The 14,577-nt window shown below is 40.8% G+C and overlaps 1 protein-coding gene across 1 annotated transcript in view; it reads right to left on the reverse strand.

The window, feature by feature from the left end:
* Positions 1-14,577, reverse strand: part of FHOD1 (formin homology 2 domain containing 1) — a 586,414-nt gene that overhangs the window by 354,201 nt on the left and 217,636 nt on the right. The window contains exon 3 of the mRNA XM_030203753.1: positions 11,425-11,489. Coding sequence (XP_030059613.1) covers positions 11,425-11,489 — 65 coding nt within the window. The remainder of the gene's footprint in view (positions 1-11,424; positions 11,490-14,577) is intronic.

A 14,577-nucleotide genomic window follows, 5' to 3' on the forward strand; every position in this document is an offset into this window, starting at 1 on the left:
AATTGAAGAGATTTGAGCCTTAGATTTTTTTTTTTTTTAAATAGTTAGCAAGCATATGTCCTGGTTTATTCATTTGTGCTTAGTTTGCTCTTTTTTGTAAGGATATCTCATGACCTGCTCTTTGGCACCAGAGTTTATTGCATTTGTATTTATGTTTGAATAGACTGTTTTGTATGTCAGAAGATTGGGTATTATCATACTGTTGCTCTAAGTTTTTGATTAAAGCTTCTAGAGAGTTTGCATGTTTAGTCCTTTCTTTTGTATCAAAAGCTGAGATGGAAATAAACTCACCTCTGAGGGAAGATTTGAAGGCCTCCCACAGAGTGATTGGATTAGTATCTTGGGTGTTTATCTCAAAGAAAAAAGTATTGATTCTATTGACATATTTATCATTAGTTAGCAGTTGTGTGTTACGTCTCCATTGTGGGTTTCTAGATGGAATATTAGGTTGTATCTGTAACGAGATTGAGATTGATGCATGGTCTGATAAGGTGATTGAGTCTATATGTGCTTGTTGCATATTTTGCAGTAGGTTATTAGAAATTAAAAAGTAGTCAATCCTTGAAAAACTTTGGTGAGGTGTAGAGAAAAAAAAGTATAGTTATGGGCATTGAGGAAGAGCTGCCTCTAGGTATCAACTAAATGATATAGATCAATTAAAGATTGTAGGGCCGCAGGAGCTTTAGGACTGTGATAGAGAGCTCTGGATTGTCTCTCTAACCAGGCATCTATAGGCATGTTGAAGTCCCCAGCTAATATTAGAGGAGCATGATTACATTCTACTAATTGTTTTTCGAATATCAGAAAAGAAAGAAGAGAAATCTTGATTCAGGGCATAGACATTCAAAAGGAGAAATGCTTATTGGTAAAGAATTATTCTAAGGAGAATCCACCTCCCCTCAGTGTCAGAAATGTCTTCCTTTATCTGTGCATTGATAATATTCTGAAAGAAGATTGCAACACCTCCTTTTTTGCCCTGTGCAGAGGAGCAAGTATATGAGCTAGACAATTAGTATTTTTAAGCATAGTGTACTTCAGGGAGATGAGTTTCCTGAATGAAAGCAATATCAGCCTTCATTTTCTGTAATGCCATCACAACTTTTTTTTCTTTTTATGGGGTGTTTTAAACCATGGACATTCCAGGATACTAATTTAAGAGTAGTAGCCATTTAAGAGTTTACATATAAGTATAACCAATACAAGGAATGACTGGACTATATCTAATAATTTGCTCCTGCAATGTTCCAATGTCTCTGCCTGCGTTCGTAACCATCTCCTGACGTCACTCTCCCACAGTAGAAGCCTGCTTGCTTGATGTCAGGAGATGTTCCTATTCGAAGCAGGGAGGCGGGAAGCGCGCAACCAAAATAAACAAGAGAGGGCTGAGACGATGATCTCGAGGACGCTTCTGACAATCTGTGACAGAAACTTACCGCGGGAGCAGCTTCAGCCCTTCGTGGACACCAGTGACAGCTGAACGGCAGCGGCAAAAAAGAACAGTGGGAGCAAGCCCTGATCCCCTGCCCCCCCTCCAGCCACCTAGCGACGTCATTTCCTCTTTCCGCGAGGGCGGGACTCTGAGGGAACGAACTCTAAGGGAAGGCTACAGATGGGCAGGGCTTTCAATAACGCGGCCACTTCGACGGAGGTAATCAGGGGAGCGAGGAGAATTGCTGGGTGGCTGGAGGGGGGCAGAGGACAGAGGAGAATTGCTGGGTGGCTGGAGGGGGGCAGGGGAGAGAGGAGAATCGCTGGGTGGCTGCAGGGGGGCAGGGGAGAGAGGAGAATCACACACACTCTCTCACAGACACACTCGCACCCAGTCTCACTCTCTGTCACACACACACACTCGCACATTCACTCTCTCTCACACAGTCACTCTCACACACACTCTCTCTCAAACATACACACTCCAAGGAAACCCTTGCTAGCGCCCGTTTCATTTGTGTCAGAAACCGGCCTTTTTTTACTAGTTATCTATACATTTATGTAACATGAAATTATTGCAGAAATAATAAAAAAAGCATGTACAATGAGGCAATAATAAAAATTGCATGAATAGAAAAAAAACATGTAACATTAACAGAGCGGCAAATAGAGCTTGGGAGCTCAGCCTCATGGCACTTAAAGATGAGTGCAAAAGGATTGCAAACGAGGTCACGTATTATGTGAGTGAGGATGAAAAATAATACTCCCCATTTAACAAATCTATATACACTGGTAGTATCTATATGAAAAAGTCAAGTATTAATATTTGTATCTGAAAATAGAAGAGAAGCCAGAGATTGAGACAGAGGTTAAAACTTCTTTGATACAACTATGGAGAAAAATATGTGAATCTTACCATAAGTGATAGGTAACTTTAATGGAGGAACACATATATTAAATATATTTAATCAGTCATTCCTGTTGATGCACCTTGATCAAGGAAAGCCTGGAAGTCTCTTGGTAAGTCGAAAGATGTGGTGGAATTATTTAGTGTCACAGTCATTCTCGCCAAGTATTTTAGATCATAGCATGAACCCAAGTCTTTCAGTCAGGGCCTCATCTGGAGGAACCATTTTATTTTTGTAGCTGTGGTTTTGGCTTTCCTTCCTTCATATAATATATAAGGGATGTTTCTGGTGGTAGTTAAGACTTGTAGTGCCTACTGGAAGCGGAGGAGTTTTGCCACAATGGGATGAGAGTGCTTTTCATGCGGTTTGGGTTTACTCGGCAAACGGTGTGCTTGTTCAAATTCTAACTGCTGCTCGAAGTTTAGCTTCAGCAATAATGGTATCCAGGAAGATAAAAATTTTAGCATTTCAGGACCTTCGGCACCTTTAATTATGCCTAAGAGTCAAATATTGTTATGCCGACTTCTATTGGCTAACTCTTCCAGGTTTCTTTCCAGTGAGGTGAACTTATCTTTTGTTGATTGCTGAAACTGTTGTATATTTTGGTCAGCCTGTTCCGAGTTTTGCTCACATGTTCTAGCCTAGCATTAAAAATCAGCTAACAAGGAAGATAAAGCAGCAAGATCAGATTTTAAATTGCAGGTGGTGTCAATGTTTCATGGTTAAATCAAGCAAGGCTTTTAATTCATCCATAATAGCTTCTGAAGAAACTGCTACTAAATATGATTTGGCGGAAGCCATTTTCTCTGGAGAGAGAAAATCAGATTTAGATCGCTTTGAACCCATAGCAGTAAAGGATTATTGTCTTCATTTTGACGTTTAGAGTTGGACATGGTCTGAAGATTCACCTATGGAGTTTATAATGTTAACCATCAATTAACCAGCTTCAAAAACGATGCTCTATAAAGTTAAAGAGGAGAGCTTAACACTCAGGTGACCATCCCGTACGCGGTTCCCTAGCAGGCCCCCCCCCCCCCTTTATGTTTGTTTTATTTGTAAGCACTTTGATTCAATTTGTGGGACATAGGACAATTAATAAACCAAATACACTTTAAAAAGCTAAAACATGTATTTTTTATACTTGAAAATTGTTATTGGTTGTTTTATATATCATATACAGTGCAGGCCATTCATCATGACAACTAGTTTATTCCTTAGGGTAAGAGAATTGCAAAATGAGTAAACATACAAATCCAAAACAAATTCTCTGCTGATTCATGCATAAAGAGAAAGTTTCCAAAAACGAGAGGGAAAAAAGTCTCAACAAGCTCAAAACAATCTGTCTTATAGCGCTAGAATCTCCATCATCGACTTAAAAAAAAAACCCCTTCTTTATGATAAACTACTCAAAACAAATTCTTTGTATTTTTATATGAAAATAACTTTTAAATTTGAGGTAATGCCCTCTTTATCCAGTGCATACTTTGTAACTCCACGGCTGACGGGCAGTGTTTCACTTCAAGCTGCTTCAGAGCACATGGTTTGCACTAGAGAAAAGGAGAAAATATAATCACAAAAAGTCGCTAAACAAACTTAATATACAAATCCTCCTTATGCTTACATAATTTTATGCACAACTCCGGGCTTCATGGCTGATGTGCTGCAAGGGCTCATATATAGCCGAAGTAAGATGGCTTCCTCTTTTATAGTGACTTCAGATGGACAGAAAGTTGCGAGTGCGATTATTGGAACATAAAAGCAACATCAATACACAAAAACAAAAACATTCAGCTCCTCTAGCAATGCACTGCGTACAAAATCATCACAATTTTGACTCTTTACGCTGTGTGGTGTTGTAGTGAATTGCTTATTTCTGATCTGACGAAGGGCAACCTTCGAAAGCTAATCAAGAAATGTATTAAGTTATGTCCAATAAAAAAGGTATCATATTTTCTTTTCCATGTTTTATTTTGTTTTATTTCTATTGATTACCATAAAAAAGGGGGGGGGGGGGAAGCCTTTGGAAAAAAAAAAAAAAAAAAAAAGGAGTGTGGCATGACAGATTTCTCCTCCAGCAAAAGCAAAAGCAAAAATGGATTTTCCGTCTCAGCAGTTTGAAACCCAAGGGACTAAATACCCGGATTAAATGGTGTCATTTCTTCTCATTTGTGTTCAATAATGAGTCTGCTTCCAAAACCGTCATTTTGTTATTTTCAAATTCTGTATTTTGATTGGGTTAATAGCCTTTCCTTTTGATTAGCTAGCTTGAGTGTTTGGCAACTTGCCGTCACTATAAAAGAGGAAGCCATCTTCCTTCGGCTATATATGAGCCCTTGCAGCACGTCAGCCGCGAAGCCCAGTGTTGTGCATAAATTTTGTAACCATAAGGAAGATTTGTGTATGAAGTTTGTCTAGCGACTTTTCGTGATTATATTTAGTAGCCTAGTGTTACGTCTGTGGCCGTGATCACCCTCAGCCTTATCTTGTTTCTGGGGGTCAGCCTCTGTGCTGGCTTCTGTCTGTCTCTGTGTTAGTTTTGTCTCTGGCTCTGTGTGCTGATTACTTCACTAGACCTCACCTGTGTGGGCTATGCCTCTCTGGGTAGCCAGCATCTAAGATGGCTGCCGCCTACTCTGTGCCAGCTTCCAAGATGGCTCCTGCTTGTCTTTCCTGTGTGTTCACTTCCTATGTGTTCCCAGCCTCCCCTTGGTATGAGTGTGTTTCCTGCTCCTGTCCTGCGCAGGTGACATCATCAGTGAGGACCTTCATAAGGAAGTGCTGTGCTAGCATTCATGGCCTTTGCATGGTGTTATGCCTTTAGGCCAGGTCAGGTTAGTTAGTGTTCTGCTGCACTACTGCTTAGCCTTTCTCTGGGTTCTGGCCCAGCTTCTCTTTGTGTCTGTGAACTACTAGTCCTTCTGTGTGGGCTCTGCCCTTCTGTGGACTGCAAGTCCTTCTGTGGGGGGCTCTGCCCTGCTACTCTGTGTCTGTGGACTGCTTGTCCTTCTACTCCCTTGCTCTGTGTTTGGAGTCTGAAGCCTTCAGCCACTCTCCCTCGGTTTGTGGTGGGAGTCTGTAGCTTCAGCCTGACTCTGCTAGTTTCTGGTGTATTCTATCGTCTGCTGCCTGTCTCTGACTATTGCCTGAACCCCGATATTCTCTGTTTGCTGCCTGCCTCCATTGCCTGAACCCCAATACTCTCTGCCTGCTGCCTGTCTCTATTGCCTGAACCCCGATATACTCTTCTGCCTGCTGCCTGCTGCCAGCCCTAAGACTCCGTTAGTTCCTGGTTACTCCTTCTGTTTGCCTGACGAGTTTGACTCCTGCTTGTTCCTGACTTTCCTCGCTTGCTGCCAGCCCTGACCTCTGCCGGTTCCAGTCAAACCCTGCTTCTGCCTAGCTAGGGTGTTTACCCTGAGGGGTTATCCTGAACCCTGCCTCTGCCTAGCTAGGGCATTTACCCTGAGTGCCTATCCTGAACCCTGCTTGAATATCCTGAGGGTATATCCTGAACCCTGCCTCTGCCTAGCTAGGGAGTTTACCCTGAGTGTATATCCTGAACCCTGCTTGTATATCCTGAGTGTACATCCTGAATCCTGTCTCTGTCTAGCTAGTGTGTATTTCCTGGGTGCTTATCCTGTATCCTGCCTCAACCTAGCTAGTGGGTTTACCCTGTGAATACTCCCTGAACCCCGTTCTGCCTAGCTTGCTGTGTGCCCTAGTCCTTGCTCCTGTTACGCTTTTGTTCGTCTTGTCTCCCTGGTCTGTCTTGTGTTCCTTGCTAGGGGCAGCGCAGCAGCTTTCAGTCTGAGTCTAGTAGTTAGTCTAGCTTCCTCGTGTTCCCTGACCCAGGGTGGGTCCTCTGGATCTCCAGTACCGGCCTCGTCCTGCAAGTCCTGCCGACCACCCGCACGCTGGAGCTCAACTCCAGGGGAACGGTGGTCAAGTGCAGGTGAAGCTGTTCCTGTTCTGCCGGTTCCAGTTGCCTGCCTCAGTCCCGACTCCAGTCCAGAAGTCCAGCCCCGTCCTTCCGTGTATCCCGTTCCAGGGTGGTCTTGCCTGCCGCTGCCGCTCCTCGACAGTGGTCCAAGGGCTCACATATTCCAGTTCGGCCTCGAGGACCTGACACCTAGTGGTTAGTGTGGACTTTGTTCCTGGGGAACTGGGTTCGATTCTCACTGCAGCTCCTGTGGGCAAGTTACTTAACCCTCCATTGCCCCAGGTACAAAATAAGTACCTGTATATATATAAACTGCTTTGAATGTAGTTGCAAAATACCACAGAAAGGTTGTAATATCAAGTCCCATTTCCCTTCCCCTCCCCTACTCTAGTGCAATCCATGTGCCATGAAGCAGCTTGAAGAGAAACACTGACCATCATCGGTTGTGGAGTTGCAAAGTATGCACTGGATGAAGTGGGCATTACTTCAGTTTTAAAGATAAGTTCATATTAAAAAATTATAATTTTTTTTTTTAGTAACATGCCATAAAGGAGGTTTTTGACCTGATGATGGAGATTCTAGTTCTATAAAACAGATTATGTCTTGAGCTCATTGAGGCTTTTTTCCTCCTTTTTTGGAACACTTGTCTTTATGCATGAATCAGCAGAGAATTTGTTTTGGATTTGTATGTTTACTCATTCATCATGACAATACATAGAACATGGTACTTTTCTGCAACTATTATCATATATTCTCTAACTAGGCTATCAATTAGAAAACTTACAAATATAGATTTTAGATTTGATTACTCACTTTTTCTGACCCAAGTTTAAGGTGAGTTACATACAGTTAGTTTCTTCTGAATGTGTTGAATGTTAGATAGAACTCAAAAGTGTTAAAAATAAACAACTAAAATAATAATCCATACGTTTGTCCTTTATTCACACATCGGTGCTTCCAGATTTCCTAATATGTCTCTGTAGTTTCTAAAACCTGAGTTATGAGGCAGCTGCAGAATAATGTCACAATCATGTATGCCCATGTACATAAGTAAAATGCCTCTTCTAAATTACCCTGCACTTATCTATGTGCATCTCTGGTGTAGACGTGTGTTTGAAGGTGGATTTGGGGTGGGGCACTGGCTGAATCACGATTTACTCATGTACAGTATGTGCAGTCATGCATATTGTACATGCAATGTAGTTTCATTATGGCCAGATTTCTGCAGGATTTATAATAGTATTTTATAGAGATACATACTCCTAAGCATATATTTATAAAACACGCCCAAAACAAATCTCAGCAATAAATTATAACTTAAGCCAGTGTTTCCCAAGTCCAGTCCTGGAGTACCCCATGCCAGTCAGGTTTTCAGGACATCCACAATGAATTTGCATGAACTTGATTTGCATACACTGCCTCCATTATATGCAAATCTCTTTCTAGATAACGGACACCTTGCTGTTTGTCTTGGAAAGTGATTTTTAGAAAACACAGTTATGTATTTCCTGGCGTGCAGCAGTTCCCACCAAGATTAACACCTGCAACAGATATATCCTACAGTACATCACAAAGCAAAATTCCTTTCAGATCACATTGCCAACCCCAAGAGACTCCTGAGGCAAGCCAGATAGGCCAAAACACGGCCATGTCAAGTCTTGGTTGTTGGACAATAAATGTTTAGATCCTTTGGAACATCATCTGTGTATTTTTTTTTTTGAGTCACCTTCACTGTTTTTTTTTTTTTTTTTTTTTGCGTATCACAACTCTGCATCCATTCTGGCCAAACTATGCCCCAGAACTCCTATACTTGGTATGCATAATAGTAGGCAAATACTGTGTGTGCTCTTTTAATGCATATACTACTCCTGAGACAATTCTGCACAAATGTTGAAGTTCTGCACACAATATTTGAAAATTTTGCACACTTCATTTGTAATTTTCTTGTGCAAAATTCCCTCATTATAAGGCCTGCCATCTCTCCAGGAATGAAATAACACCCCTCCCCACACACACACACACTTACCATCACAGTAGTTTCCCTCCTTAGGTTCCCCCCCCCCCCCCCACCTTTTTTTTTTTTTTTAATTTCCATTTTGCTCACACCTTTCTACATTTCTCTCAGCTTGTATCCCTTCCCCTGGTAAGTTCAGTCCCCAGCTTTTTCTATCTCTTCTCCAGGGTGAATAACCCCAATTTTTCTCCCCCTCCTCCACCTTTTCTGTTCAGCTTTTCTCTACCCTCTAACACCACTCTGCAATCCCTCAGCCTTTAGTTCTTCAGTTTATATACCGTACTAAGCAGTTTATGAATAAACATACATAAATTAAAAATGCACACAATAAAAACAGGATAAATTATATAACCAGCCACTCAATAGTGCAAGCTCTCGCCATGATTCTGAATCTTCAGTTAAAAGCTTGTTTAAACAATACTGACTTTAAAAAGTTTTCAAAACTGTACATGGCAAGCTCTCAGGATGCACATTCCACAAGTAAGCTTCGTCAAAATAAAACATCTTAGCTCTGTAATCATCTAGGCGGATATGTCTGAAATAAGGAATATCTAATAAAAGTTTATTTGCTGAAAGCAAAGAGTGTGGAGGATAGTAAATTCTTCAAGCAGTCAATAGTGCAGTGGGAACATCACTATTCAAGGCTTTATAAATGTGTCAATATCTTATACTGTATATGCCATTTTACTGGCAACCAATCTATCTAGAAGCAGCGTAATATGATCAAATCTTGAAGGACTGCTCAATAATCTAGCCATAGCATTCTGTGCTAGTTGGAACAATTTCAACATGTTTGCAGGCAACCCCAATAACAATAAATTGAAGTAATAATAATAATAAAAAAGACATCAACAATGCATGTATCACAGTTCTAAAGTTGTTCTCTGATAACAGTTCGTTTAATCTTCTTAGCATCCTCAACATAAAGATCTTTTTCATCAAGGTACTGAAATGAGTTTTAATGGCAATGTTGAATCTAAAATAATTTCAAGATATTTAATTTCGCACACAATTGGAATATTACATTTCCCCTTAAATTCAGTTGGAAAAGTCATATTAGGATGATCTGATAGAATTAGAATTTGTGTTTTAGACATGTTCAATTTAAGCCAATTGGCTGTCATCCAAATTTTAACTGACAGAGACACAATGTTAGAAAGTCCCGAGTGTCTCTTATAGATCTTTTAATGGGAAAGAACTGTATATCATCTGCATATACTCTATATGTAATTCCTAATTCCCTAAAAAGCCTTTACTGCCCTCCCTATACTCTTCCCTTAACTCCCAGCAAGACCTCTATTCTGTCCACTCCCAATGTTGTCTCTCCCTCTCCTAGGCAAATCCCCACCTTACTTTTCTATGCCCCAATCCCCAAGGCACATACACTCCATCCACATTTTGCCAGCCCTCCCCCCTTGGAACACATTTCCCAACCACCTTTTACTAGCCCTCCACCCCATGTATACACACTATTCCGCTTTCTTCCTACCCCACCCCTCCACTGCATACACCACCCCATCTACCTCACCCTACAGCATACCCACCCCATCCAACTTGCTTCAGCTCCCTCCCCCGCCACACATACACATGCACCTTCCTACAGCCCTTCACCCCCTTCCATGGCACGCACACACACAAACACTATCTACCATATTTCCAGCTGCCACCCCCCCCCCCCCCCAACATACTCCACCCACTTTTTTTCCAGGCACCCCCTCCCTCCCTCTCTCTCTGCATATGCACCACTACAGCGTGGCAACAGAGGAGCTGCAGTGTCACACATCAGGTTGCTTCCTCCTCCTGTCATCCTGGGATCAACTATTCCTTTGAGCCATGCAGCTTAAAAAAACAGCTGGGGACCAAGGCAGCAGAGAAAGTAGAGTGGGTCTTTTACTAAAGGTTAGATCTAGTTATCTGCAGCTGGTCCCATATTATTCCTATTCAAGCTAATCTTTAGTAAAAGACCCCCAGAATGGTCCTGATGTGTGTCTGTGCAGCATCTCTCTTGCTGCACTGGAGTGGTAGGTGTGCAGGGAGTGAGGGAGGCAACCAGAAACAAAGCATATTCTGTGCTGCACTCCACAACAGCAAACTGCACAGAATTCTGCATGGGAAATACAAAAATCTGTGGTCTGCTGAGGAGGGGAATTTTGCAGATATTCTGCATTGCGCAGTAGCACAGAATTCCCCCAGGAGTAGTACATAGTTCTATTATTTTATAAAAGCCCTTTTCCCCTGATATAAAACTGGTTTTACAGATGGAAAAATCTCTATAAAATTATCCCCATAAAGCATTCATTTCTAGCAGAAATCCTGAAAAAAAAATAGGAGCAATTTTCAATTGGCCACTTTCCTGGAAAGCCCATGGGTACTCTTTAGCTCTAAGGGCTTAATTTTATAAGGAGCAGTTTAGTTTTAGGTGACAAAATGGCAGTATTCTAGTCATTTGCATGCACAATTGGGAACTGACACTCTGTAATAACAATACAGATTAATGGAAAAATATGCGCCATGCTTTCAAGGCATGTACTTTGCCAGTGGAGGAGCATGTGGGCGAAGTGTGGATAGAATGTGGACAGAGCACACATGTACATGCATAAATTATTGACATGTGCTCATGCATACATTTAGGTGTTAGTATTTACAACAATTATAGGGTTAGTTTAAGTGGTCATACCTAGATATACCCATGCTCTATGCCACTTGAACTAATGTTCCGAGGAGGAAAAGTAGGCACCTACTTTTCTTTATAGAGTAGGTTTAAAATAGGTGCCATAATCAGAATTACCACCCTTAAATGAGCGCACATGTGCTTTCACCTTGAAACCTGCTGTGGTAGAAAGCACCAGCAATTTTGCATCTGTGTTACTACTACTACTAATCACTTCTATAGCGCTACAAGGCATACGCAGCACTGTACACTATACACACAAAGACACTTCCTAGACAATTACATGTATAGATATGTAAATCCAAATTATTCGCATTGTTTTTCAACCCAAATATCACTAGTACTTTTAAGCAAACTGAGGTAGAGCAATTTTCAGATGGGCAAATTACATGGGTAAATCATTCTTTACTCTTGAAATAACTTTGAAAACATTACAATATATATGATAAATATTAGGACTCACCTAGGATAGAATGGACTCTCACTGACAGCTGAGTGCGGAGGATAAGGGATGGCTTTCTTCCATTGCTACAGAGACAAAAAAAAACAGAAAAATTATCAATAAGTAGGACAGGCCACAGTTTGTGTGACACCTGTGATGACCTAAGACCTTGTAAAGCTTAGCATCCTGAGAACAGTGGACCCTCTCTTATGTGGAGAAACATGAGTATTTGTTTCGTCATCTATGAGGCTTGGCTTGTGCTTTGATTGCACCTCATTTTGGTGTTTTTTTTAATGCATATTGTTTGTTTACTGGACATTGTTCTCAGCATTTTTGGACTCAACATTCATCAAAATTGTTTTCACACCTGATGAAGGTGCATTGTGGCGCCAAAACATAGACTGTGTCGAGTCTGTCATTTTACTGTATCTTTAATAAATATCCTTCATTGGAACCACCGGTCCTCCCCCTTCTTTTTGGTTGTGTTTTGATTTTGCCTTTTCAACTAGGGAGTTGTTTTCTTTTTCTTCTTCTCTTTTCTTTGGAAATGTGAGTCAGACATAAAAATAAATCTTGAACAATTCCCCAGTATAAATTCCTTTGCCTAATTTATTTAACATAAGTCCCTTATATAAATGAATGTGTGCCTGTGGGAGAGGATTTTACAAATACAAGTATTTTTGGGAAGTATAGTCAGAGTCCACTATTGAAGCTAAAACCATAGAAGAATTTATCTTGCTAATGTCCAGTAATAATGCTGAAGATGAACAATAAATATACTAATAGCAAAAATTGCCCTGTTTGAATGCACATTTATGGAACGTCTTGCAGTAATATGCATACAATCAAGTTGTCTTGTGAAAGAATAAACCACCTGTAAGACTGCTGACTACTGGCAGTTATCCACACAGAGGCAATGGTCAGCTTCTTTAGGTATAGCTACGCAGTTTGATTTAGAGCAGTCTTTCTAGCCTAAGTTAAGCCACTTAATCATACACATAGCAGGTGCACATCACTGCTATACTGAAAGTTATTTTCATTTTCAGCCAAAACTGGTCCCGTCTGCAAACTGTAACAGCCTCCATATGCTCATCCTTCTCTTCCATCCCACCCACGGAACAAAGGTAGTCCTCTCTCCCTCCCCCAAATAAAAGGTAGCCCCCTCCCTTGGGCTACCTTAGAGTCTCTGGTGGTCTATTAGCTAGTAGAGACAGGAGCGACATCCAATCCCTGCTGTCCATGCCGTCTTCTCAAAATGGCTGCCATGACTCCAGCTATTTTGAGATTGGATGCCTTCCAATTCTTCTAGAACATCCAAGATTAAAAGTGTACTATATAAAGACCTCTCCTATTGGTTCAATGGAGTGGAGGAATTCCCTACTGGTTACAGCAGGGGACTGAGAACCAGGGAAGCTTGGTTCCTATCCCACTTCTGCTCCTTGAGACCTTGGGCAACTCATTTAACTACTTATAATTTCTATAGCGCTACTAGACGTACGCAGCGCTGTACACTATAACATGAAGAGACAGTCCCTGCTCGACAGAGCTTACAATCTAATTAGGACAGACAAACAGGACAAACAAGAGATTAACCTTCTATTGCCCAAGGTACAAACTCAGACTAAGCCGCTAGGATTAGGACAATACCTACTATACCTGAATGTAAATCACCTTGAACTACTGAGAAAGGTGTAATCCAGATTCGTGGCAATGTTGTGCACTACCACATAGATGAACTGAATGATCTCAAAGTAGAATGCAGTTAACGTGCAAATTAGTGCATGCTGTCATGCCACTGCAGTTAATTACTGTGCACATTTGGTAACAGCACATGCTAATTTGCTTAACTGCTTAAATGTAGTTTAGTAAAAGGGTTCCTAAAGACTTCCAATGTAGCATACCTATATGGTATCTCAATAGTCAAAATATCTTAGCAAAAAAGAGCACAATAGGTCTTCATTTTCAAGTACATTAATATAGGTATAATCTTTTGACACCATTTTTGGTGTATTTTTAATTGCAGTGAGATACAGATAACTACAGAAGTCCACATAATTCACACATGACAACATGTAAAAAGAGTTCAATACTCATCAAAAAAAAGAAAAGGATCTGCTAATTGCACTATATCAAATCTATACATGTCTGAAGGCAATTTTATCAGCTAACTTTAGGAGATAGCCAAACAGAACTTTATAGCTGGAATTTACCCCCTGCTGACTGGCTAAATTCTGTGTAGACAAGTTAGAACATGCAAAAAATTCCCCGAGTTAGAATGGGAAGCACTGGGAGGTGTTCCCAGGCATCGTTTCACCTTGTCCACTCAGTGCAAATACTCAATGCTGGCTGGACAGCATTAGCCAGGTAAATGAGTAAATAGCTATCTTACAGTTACCCAACTTTACCTATCTAACTTTATCTGTGTATATTCGAACCATGCATCTAAGGATTGAGAATTATAAAAATTAACCAGACTACTCATCTTACTCATCATTTTAAGTAAATACTATCTCGTTTTCCTCTTCTAAAACATGTGGTGTTCTATGTAGATGTTGTTTAGCAACCCATGTGATTTTATTTTTTAACAGCTTGCAATAAAACCAAAACCTTCACGGTGATATTTAACCCATTAAGTACCAAATTAATGTGTGGCTAAAACTGATATGTTTTTTTTGTAATGTAACACTGGCACATAACAAAATAACAGTAGAAACAAGTAAAGAACTATCAAACTCAAAAGTTACAAATTGATATAAGATCGGTGGCACCTAATGAGACTTGTATCTCAATTGCCATTCAACTAGTATGATACAGGTAAAAATAGCCAGGGCACAAAGTTACACCACACTTTGCACAGTAATACATTGGTCTGCCAGAACATGACTCCATCTGACATTGGTGCTGCCGTGGTCTCTGGCGAATCAAGTGGCCTGTTGGCATTATAGGTACACAAACAAAAAAAGCAACACTGGGCCTTCAAGACAGACAACAGGAGTAATTTATTGATAAATGACCCGACACGGGCCGTGTTTCGGCACTCAACAACGCCTGCCTCAGGGGTCTGACAATAAAACATATAAAAACATATAAATCACCTAAGGTGATATGTTTTTATATGTTTTATTGTCAGACCCCTGAGGCAGGCGTTGTTTAGCGCCGAAACACGGCCTGTGT

The sequence above is a fragment of the Microcaecilia unicolor genome, chromosome 5 (assembly GCF_901765095.1).
Source record: "Microcaecilia unicolor chromosome 5, aMicUni1.1, whole genome shotgun sequence".
NCBI lineage: Eukaryota > Metazoa > Chordata > Amphibia > Gymnophiona > Siphonopidae > Microcaecilia > Microcaecilia unicolor.